The 8,877-nt window shown below is 38.8% G+C and overlaps 1 protein-coding gene across 1 annotated transcript in view; it reads left to right on the forward strand.

Annotated features, from left to right (window-relative positions):
- Nucleotides 1–8,877, forward strand: part of insra (insulin receptor a) — a 65,489-nt gene that overhangs the window by 52,894 nt on the left and 3,718 nt on the right. Inside the window, 9 exon segments of the mRNA XM_017309891.1 lie at nt 762–1,030; nt 1,610–1,896; nt 2,487–2,626; nt 3,081–3,240; nt 4,082–4,181; nt 4,270–4,337; nt 5,232–5,461; nt 6,958–7,068; nt 8,459–8,670. Of these exon segments, the coding sequence (XP_017165380.1) occupies nt 762–1,030; nt 1,610–1,896; nt 2,487–2,626; nt 3,081–3,240; nt 4,082–4,181; nt 4,270–4,337; nt 5,232–5,461; nt 6,958–7,068; nt 8,459–8,670 (1,577 nt within the window).

Genomic DNA, 8,877 nt, shown 5'->3' on the forward strand with positions numbered 1-8,877 from the left:
AGTGGTGAGTAGGTTAGTAATGCTAGCTTTGCATGTACTTGTGCTGCATCGTTTGGTTTGTTTCGGTTCAGTTAAAACTAAAATAACGCGACATAAAACATCTACTTTCTTACTCTAATAGATCATCAGTAGAGCAGGTGTTTAAATTAATCAATCACTGCTAGTGTTCAGACAATCAATTGTTATTAATAAGTGCTCAATAAGCCTAAAAGCATAGAACTGTAATGGACTTGAACGTTCAGTTTCTTTATGTTTACGTATCTTTTTTGTGTGGAAATGTTTTTCAGGGTTTTTTTTTTTTTTATACACTTGAACATAATCTCTACTCTGTCAACTAGCGGAGCTGCTGTCAGCCGGTTGCCATGGCAACGAGTCTGTGTTTAGCGCGAAGCTACTGAAGCAGCACTTTTCTGAAAMTAATTKAATTTATTGAGAATCACCTGTACTTCTTTTTATGAGCTCCTTCTCCTTTACGTGAATGTGATCTGGAAATGAAACGTCAGACAGTCCAGACCCTCGTTTGGCTTCTGGCTCGGGTTCAAAYGAAGTTCAAACATTTATTTTGGTTCAATTATTCTGAGCCCGGCTCRGCTCACGTCAGCCTCCAGCCRTCAGCGCCGATCTGCGCTCGCACATCGATTCTATAATGCCTGCATGTTTATAGAGATTGKAGTCTGCAGGGAGGTCCTGTCAGGGTTAATTTATCTCCACTGCTGAGGTTGACAATGACAGACAATCCCTGCAGGAGTGTGTGGATATAGCGAATATGCTGTTTATTTCACCTGTCATGTCCCTCTGTGTTCCCCGCTCCACATGTCTGCCTGCCACCAGGAATGAAGCTGCCGTCACGGGTGCCCACTCAGGTGGACAGTGACGAGGAGCAGAAGTGGAACCAGACGGAGGACCAGGGCCAGGGGAAGAAATGTTGTGCCTGCCCAAAAACGGACAAGGAGCTCAAGAAGGAGAAAGAAGACTCGGAGTACAGGAAAACCTTTGAAAACTACCTTCACAATGAAGTTTTTGAGGTCAAGTAAGTCAAACGGCTGGTTTTTATTTTAGAAAATCCTCAGATATGTATTTTTTGTAATTTTTTCTGAAATTTAATTAGATTAATCCCATTATAGAGCTGCAATTAATCAGAGCTTCACTCGATAAGCTCGAAATGTAAAAACACATTTTCTCAATGTCTCAAACCAAACATCTCAGTTTTCATATTCAGGAAGTAGTCATTTGTTTCAGACCTAATTTAGAAACATTAACAGCTGCATTTTATTTGACGGTAATCTGACAGGTAATGCAGCAAAGGAAACACAGACGGGATTTRAACACAAATCGAGGTCTATAGCCTCTCTACTGGGCATTGATGTTTTTTAAAGCAAAATTTTCTCTCTTTGCTCATTTTTTCACTCGCGTTTGCAGTTCTGCACCGTTGACCGCAGTACAAGATCGTGTAATGCGCTGCTTTGAGCTAAGCAACTCTCTGCAAGAGAGAAACCTTTAGGTCAAAATGAATCAACATAAATGCGTTAAACATTTTAGATTAATCACATGTGTTAAAGTTGACAGCCCTAGTTTTTTTTTTTTACTTAAACACGTCTGCGTTTTCTAGACGCCCGAGACAGCGGCGCTCTGTGATGGGCATCGCCAACAGGACACTGCCCTTCCTCACCACCACCGCCGCCAGCCTGCCGGGGAGCACCGGCGTCCCCAACGACGAGGACGAGAACAAGGAATACCCAAAGACCATGGTGGTCGTCCACGCCAAGGAGTCCACRGTCATTTCCAACCTGCGACACTTCACAAGCTACCAGATCGAGGTCCACGCCTGCAACCATCCCACTGACCAGGGACGCTGCAGCATGGCGGCGTAYGTCAGCGCCCGCACCATGCCTGAAGGTAAAACACCTTCGAATGGAAAAGTAAGCTTTTGATTAGGGCTGCAACTAGCRATTATTTTAGTTATTGATGATTCTGATGGAAATTTTTAATTTATGCAATATTGGAAATACATTAAAAGATGCAAATAAACAATTCAAGCCCTTTTCAAAATAAGAAAATAAACAATTTATTGCCTAAAATCCAAAWAAATAACATCGCTTTAGTGAACTTTTGATCATCTGCAGCTAAAAAAATATGCAAAGATTTCATCCCATTTTGCTCGGCTTAACTTAAAAACAGTGCAGAGCTGATCTGTTAATTATTTAGATTAACTAATCAATAATTGGATAGTTTAAGRTGCTTGGTAGATTTTTTAGCTACACAAATAGTTACTAAAAACTGTCACAATTATGTTAGTCATCTTAAAATTAAATAAGTCCAGTTAATTTCCAGTCCTTTTGCAACATGAATTTTCCCAATTCTGTCCAGAAAAAAAAAGACCTGCAGCCTCTCAGAAGAGAATTTGAAAAATCTCTCTGAAATAATATTGAATTTGTAGAAACTGTGAAGTTGAAACAGGTGATTCTGAAAGATTTTGTTCCCCACAGATAAAGCTGATAACATTTTGGGTGAAATCACTCATGAAGTGACAGAAAACACGGTGCACCTACACTGGAAGGAGCCTGCAGCTCCAAACGGCATCATCATCCTGTATGAGGTGAACTACAAGAGAGTCGGAGACCCTGAGGTAAAGACTCGCTTATTTTGCGTAGRTCCTCCAACACAGAGCAGCAGCGTCTTCTGGCTTATTCATGACTAACAGCAGCTTTTAACAAATTTATAAGCAACAAATTAACTCCATCCACAGTGTGGAGAGGCCATGCCTACGTGACTTATTTTGAAATTTGCCTGATTGTAGTTTGATGAGSCCTAATGGGCGAGTAATTTTAGTGCTGTGCTGTGTTTTAGTATCCATGGAAACAAGTGGAAAAAACATACGCTTCATCTYGGGGATTGATGCCTGTTGTTTCTGTTAAAAACATGTTTTTGTAACCACACATGTTGTTTTTCTACTGGGGAGAAACAAAACATGGAGTTTTAAAGCAGAACGTCATAAAATATCGACATAAAAGTCAAAATAACCTTTTAAAAATCAGGAAAAAAAAAAAAAAAACTGTTAATTTTCCCAAACTTCCTTCCAGGAGCTGCCCCACTGCGTGTCCAGAAACATGTACAAAGCGTCCCGTGGCTGCAGGCTGAAAGTGATGCACCCTGGGAATTACTCGGTCAGGATCCGAGCCACGTCRCTGGCTGGAAACGGGTCGTGGACCGAGCCCTCGTACTTCTACGTCCAGGACCCCAGTAAGTGTCTGTTGAAGAAAAACTGAGCTCAGAGACGACTTTTCAWGAAAACCACCAGAGGAGACGAGGGACAAAAAGTACATTTGCATTCAAACTAGGAGCAACGTGTTTTWAAAAAATGAGAATAAAGCTCATATTTCTCAGTGTCACTGGGAATTTTCTTATCCAAAGTGAAACACAAAGAAAATATTTACAGACATGCAGAGAGAATCTGCTTTTTTCTTTACAAACCCAAATATTTACTCCATAAACTAAAAACATCCTTGAAAATTTTATTAAACAAAGATACGGTTTGATTTCTGGTGTGTTTGGGGTTTTTGACTTGTTGAAACACACATTTTACGGGTTTTGCCTCTTCAGAACAAGGTCATGTGCCAAAAGAAATCTTTAAAAAAAAAGACTAAATTGAATGCAGTTTGGTTATTAAAATACTTTGAAATATTTTAATGAAAGTAGCTCTAAAAAAAATTGTAGAATATTTCCTAGATATTGTTTGGAGTTTGATCTGCGATCAGTAATAAATCATAGTTTGTGTTTTTTTTATGTGATTTACTGCATCTTTTTTTTTTTTTTTTTACTCTAAAATTCAGATCATTGAAGATTATTACCAAATTTAGATACAAATWGAAAAACTAAGTGCTGTTTTCTTACATTTCCTCCAATGTTTAATTAAATTCTTCTAAAATCAGAGCTTCACTAAACAGTTATCTGCAAAAGTCTTCAGAATGTAGATAAAAATGATTGTTGTTGTTGTGTCCATCCAGTTCATGTATAATTAGCAGCCTGTGAATCTTTGAGCGTTTTCTTTCCCACCTGAAATGTGACGGTGTGTGTTGAACAGGCGACCCTCTCTCCATCGTGAAGATCATCATCGGGCCGATCRTCTGCGTTGTCCTGCTGGTTTTTCTGGGCTTGGCAGGATTCGTCATGTTCAGGAAGAAGTACGCAGCTCTCACATCCCTCTCAGTCTTTTATTTTATGTATTCTCATCACTTTGTCCTCTCAAGGTGTTTGTTCGCTTCCTTTCAGTCAAACGCAAGGACCAAGCGGACCCATTTACGCCTCTTCAAACCCAGAGTACCTGAGCGCTAATGACGGTGAGCAGAAAGAGTTTGAGACGTTTCTTTAACGCCACAGGGATTTTGGCGCCTCATTCAGTGGATCCCGTTTAAATGGAGCTGAAATAATCAACAGCATTAGCGGCTTGTGTTTTCTAAAGAGTTTCGCTTCAACMAAGGAGTTGATTCATAGACTAGATACAGAAAAACAACCATTCAGCTAAATTAATATGTACACTGCATGGCCAAAAATAATTTTTTTWWAAAGTTACYAAGTGGATTTGATCAATAGCTACTGCCTGGCAACAAGTTATTTAATGACGCAGTGAGTGRCTTCTTGTTCCTTAAACAGCCGTGTGTGACACATCCGGTTGTGATGGAAAAGATTTGAAAGGTCAAATCATTTTCATCAAGTAGAGAAAACACCAAGTATCTAATTTAAACTATCTAAAACAATAACAAAAATGTAAAGAACTCAACCATTAATCTCAAGGTTGTTGCGGAAAAACTGTTCAACTAATTGTATTTGTATTTAACKTTATTGTTTGATCAATTTCTTGTCAGATTCCCAGTTCTTCAAGAGGCATTTAAATGTTTCATTGTCAGCGGAAATTCCCAGATGTTTCCTGTTTGTAAATAATCTTCAGTTGATTTAATCTGTTCACATTTTTTGATGTTGGTGCAGAACATCATTGCCAGTCAGTAGCTTGCAGAACTATTTACTCAGTTTTATCCGTTAAACGGTTCAAATGAACTTTAGCCATCAAAGCATTTGAACTCAAGTAAATCAAACCGAAGTGGCTGCTTCATCAGAGAATTTGACATTAATTGTGTTCATAAAAACTTGGAAGATGCTCTGGTCCGGCTTGTCCTAACCTGCCTGCCTGTATTCCCCTGAAACTGAAGGCTGTAAAACCTGAAATGTGTTTGCAGTGTACGAGGAGGACGAGTGGGAGGTGCCGCGTGAGAAGATCGCCATCTTGAGGGAGCTGGGCCAGGGCTCCTTCGGCATGGTCTACGAGGGCATCGCTAAGGACATCGTGAAGGGCGAGGGCGAAACGCACGTGGCGGTGAAGACGGTGAACGAGTCGGCCAGCCTGAGGGAGAGGATCGAGTTCCTGAACGAGGCGTCAGTCATGAAGGCCTTCAGCTGCCACCATGTGGTAAAGAAACTGATTATCAAGATGTCTGCGCATCCTTACAAAGTCTTACACTAATTTTGCATGTTTTTGTACTATCATTTGGGTTTCTACTGGTTCTAAAAATCAGCCCAAGTGCTTAAAAAATGTTCTTTTGGTGTCTGGAAAAATAGCAGTTTCAAAAACTGCCAGAATGTAACAAACCAGCAGGCACAGYCCGTTACCTAGCAACCCTAGCAAAGTTCCATCATCACCTAGCAACCCAAGATGAGCTCCAATACATTTAGTCAGCTGTTTTTAACCACTTTATATGCTGTACAATGACCGCTGGAAAAGGCAAGTCAAGGTTTCCCCCAGATGACAAGCTAAGCCCAGCGGTAGTGGTGCTAGGGAAGTCCACCAATCGCCCACCTTGTTTTTGTGTTAAAAAATGGCTACAAACTGAGAAATTTGAGAAATAAAACATCAATAACAAAGAAAATATAGCTGTGCATTAAATAAAACTATTTACTCTGTAGGTTTTGTATGTATAAACAAATCCCATTATCTCTGTTAAATATATTGAATGTTTTATTATATATAAACCTAGATTAGCACGACTTGCTTTTCTGATGTATTAAAGTAAAATAAACAAAAAACCTTTAGTCTGGTGGTGGGCGGGGGGTCARGTAAAGCCTGGTGGCCTGCCAGGCTTATAATACACTGGGGGAAATCCAGCAAGTGTTTTGTTGTTGACAAAAGAATGCAGAAACCACTTGCTGCATTCTTGTTGGTTGTGTAGAAGGCTCTACTTCTGCTTTTCAAAGATGTAGTTGCGTAATTGCACATCGTTTGCAGCCATTTTCACATGGAAGTGTAAATATTGTGGACAGCAGCAGGTTATCTGGATTTAAAGTGACAAGACGACTTAAAGCAACTCATTCTGTAAGAAATTCAAAAGTACCAGATCAAATTAGTCTAAAATCTCATTATCTAAGAATAGTTTTGTGCAAAAAGAATTCATGGATATTTCTTTTATAGCCCATAGACCTATATTAACCTGTTCAAGAAAGCATAATAGGTCACCTTTAAAAAGTCTTAAATTTGTTTATTGAAAATTAAGGCTTAAATATGTTAATAACATGTATTTTTGTTATGGCAGGACTATTCAATCTCATATATTCTATCTAGTTTTTTTTTTGTCAGGCAAATGCTTAAGTCATGCCCAAACATTTTTGCTCACTACATTGTCACTCAACACAGTTAAGGCTACCAGTAACAAGCTAGCAAGCTAATACTTGCTTGCTAGCTAGTTAGACATCCGTATGCCATSTAAGAAGCACAAAGCTGAAAAAGAGCAATAAAAAAAMCCAAAAGTTTCAACAGTTTTGATTTCCTTTATTTCTTTTGTACATTTCTGTTGTGATATAGGTCTTAAATTTTATTCATTTATGGTCTTAAAAAGTCTTAAATTTGAGTATTTAAGATGAGAGATACGTCACATACGTTATAATGTAATAAATAATGCTGTTTCCTCTCAGGTCCGCTTGATGGGCGTCGTGTCGAAGGGCCAGCCGACGCTGGTGGTGATGGAGCTGATGACCCATGGAGACCTGAAGAGCTACCTGCGCTCTCTGCGGCCTGACGCTGAGGTAGCACATCTTGTTCGCAGCGGTTTCACTCGCTAGTTTAGTTTCTTCCTCTCACTTCTGCTTTTTTGTGGAAAAAATACACCACCGGTCCCAGTCCGGGATGTATAAATTCAAATTTCTGATGGTTCTTTTTATTTTTAGCCCCGAATGAAAATGCTACTTTTAAAGGCAAGAATGTGAGTTGGAGAATCTACTGATGAGATTTTCTGAACTGAAAATCTCTGAACTAAGATGCCAAATTAAATGCTGAAGGCACTTAACCTGTTTTATCGATTAATCAATTTTTGGCTTTTGAAGATTAAATTTTTGACACCCAGTGCCGCCATCTTCCTGACAAGCGTCTTTTACAACTTCTATTTATTTGGGGTTTTGAGAATATTAGGGCTAAGATTTTCTTTTTAATAAAATGAGAATAAAGCCATAATATTTTAAGAGTGAAGTCATATTAGGAGAATGAAGTAGCAATTTTATGAGAACTCGAACACAAAAAGATAAAAAATATTAAATGAGGAATGTTGAGCATCTTGTGAAGTTCTTCTATTGGTTTTACAGATAAGGAAACACGTCACATTTTAACACATCGGCATCAAATTATTATCAGCGGCAGGACTTTGAAACGATTGTTCAAACTACTGAGTCTGTTTCGAAGAAAGAACCAGGTGGACTGAGCCGGTAACGTCAGATCCTGATAACTAGAAGATTTTTTTTCTCATTTAAGCAACTTTTTTTCTCTTAATTTGAAGACGTACCGCTGGAGAAATTCAGTATTTTTTCTGATAATAAAAGTAAAACTCAAAGAAGAGATAATTGAACTAAAAGCCACTTTTTAAAGAGTCATTTTTTTAGAAAGGAAAGCAAGAAAAAAAAATCTCTTTAAAACCGGAAATCAGATCTGGTATGAAAAAAGTTGAGATTTTATTTTTAAGCCGTATCGTCCTGTCCTACTTTGTATCTACTTGTAGTGATGTTGGTACATCATTGTGTGACTCTCTTCCTCTTCTGTCCCASTGTTTTSTTTTAAGGCASTATTTTYCTTTTAAYCTTATTCTTCTTTGGGTTTAGTTTAGTTTTTCGTTTTAGCGTTCTCTCTGACTGCCACATCATGAAAGATTGCACACAGAAACACAAGATTATTTCCACAGTTTTTGCAAAAGCATTTGCATTGGATGTTTTAATATCTGTAATTAAATCACTGCCAGTGTAACGTTTAAATGCCACWGGAAGCTGTGTGGTTTAATGTCTGCAAACACATTCATTCTAGTGGGCAGAGGACTGAGGGATGTTGACAGAGGATTTAAACAGTTACCTCTGGCGCTAGCTGAGAGCATTTCAGGAAAACAAGCCAGTTTGCTGTGGCTCATACGTTTAAAATCTGTCTCCTGTCCCTCAGAATAACCCGGGGCGTCCACCTCCCACTCTGAAAGAKATGATCCAAATGGCCTCTGAGATCGCAGACGGCATGGCYTACCTCAACGCCAAGAAGTTTGTCCACAGAGACCTGGCAGCCAGAAACTGCATGGTGGCTCACGATTTCACAGTCAAGATAGGAGGTTCGTTTTTGCTTGGAGGCTACAGTATATAAAAGCTTTCTGRTGTCGCCCCCTGGTGGCAGCATGAAGAGACACATTCTTATGAAATCTGTGACAAATTTACTTTAATTATGTCTATATAATATACATAAAATGGAGATTTATTGTAAATTAGAAGATAAATAGATGGTTTTCACACGTCTACAGATTAAATTTTTTACCCATTCTTTTTTGCAATGTAGCCAAAGCTCATTGAGCTCATTGTTTCTTGAAAACATTT

This window comes from Poecilia reticulata, linkage group LG17, assembly GCF_000633615.1.
Source record: "Poecilia reticulata strain Guanapo linkage group LG17, Guppy_female_1.0+MT, whole genome shotgun sequence".
Taxonomy (NCBI): Eukaryota; Metazoa; Chordata; class Actinopteri; order Cyprinodontiformes; family Poeciliidae; genus Poecilia; species Poecilia reticulata.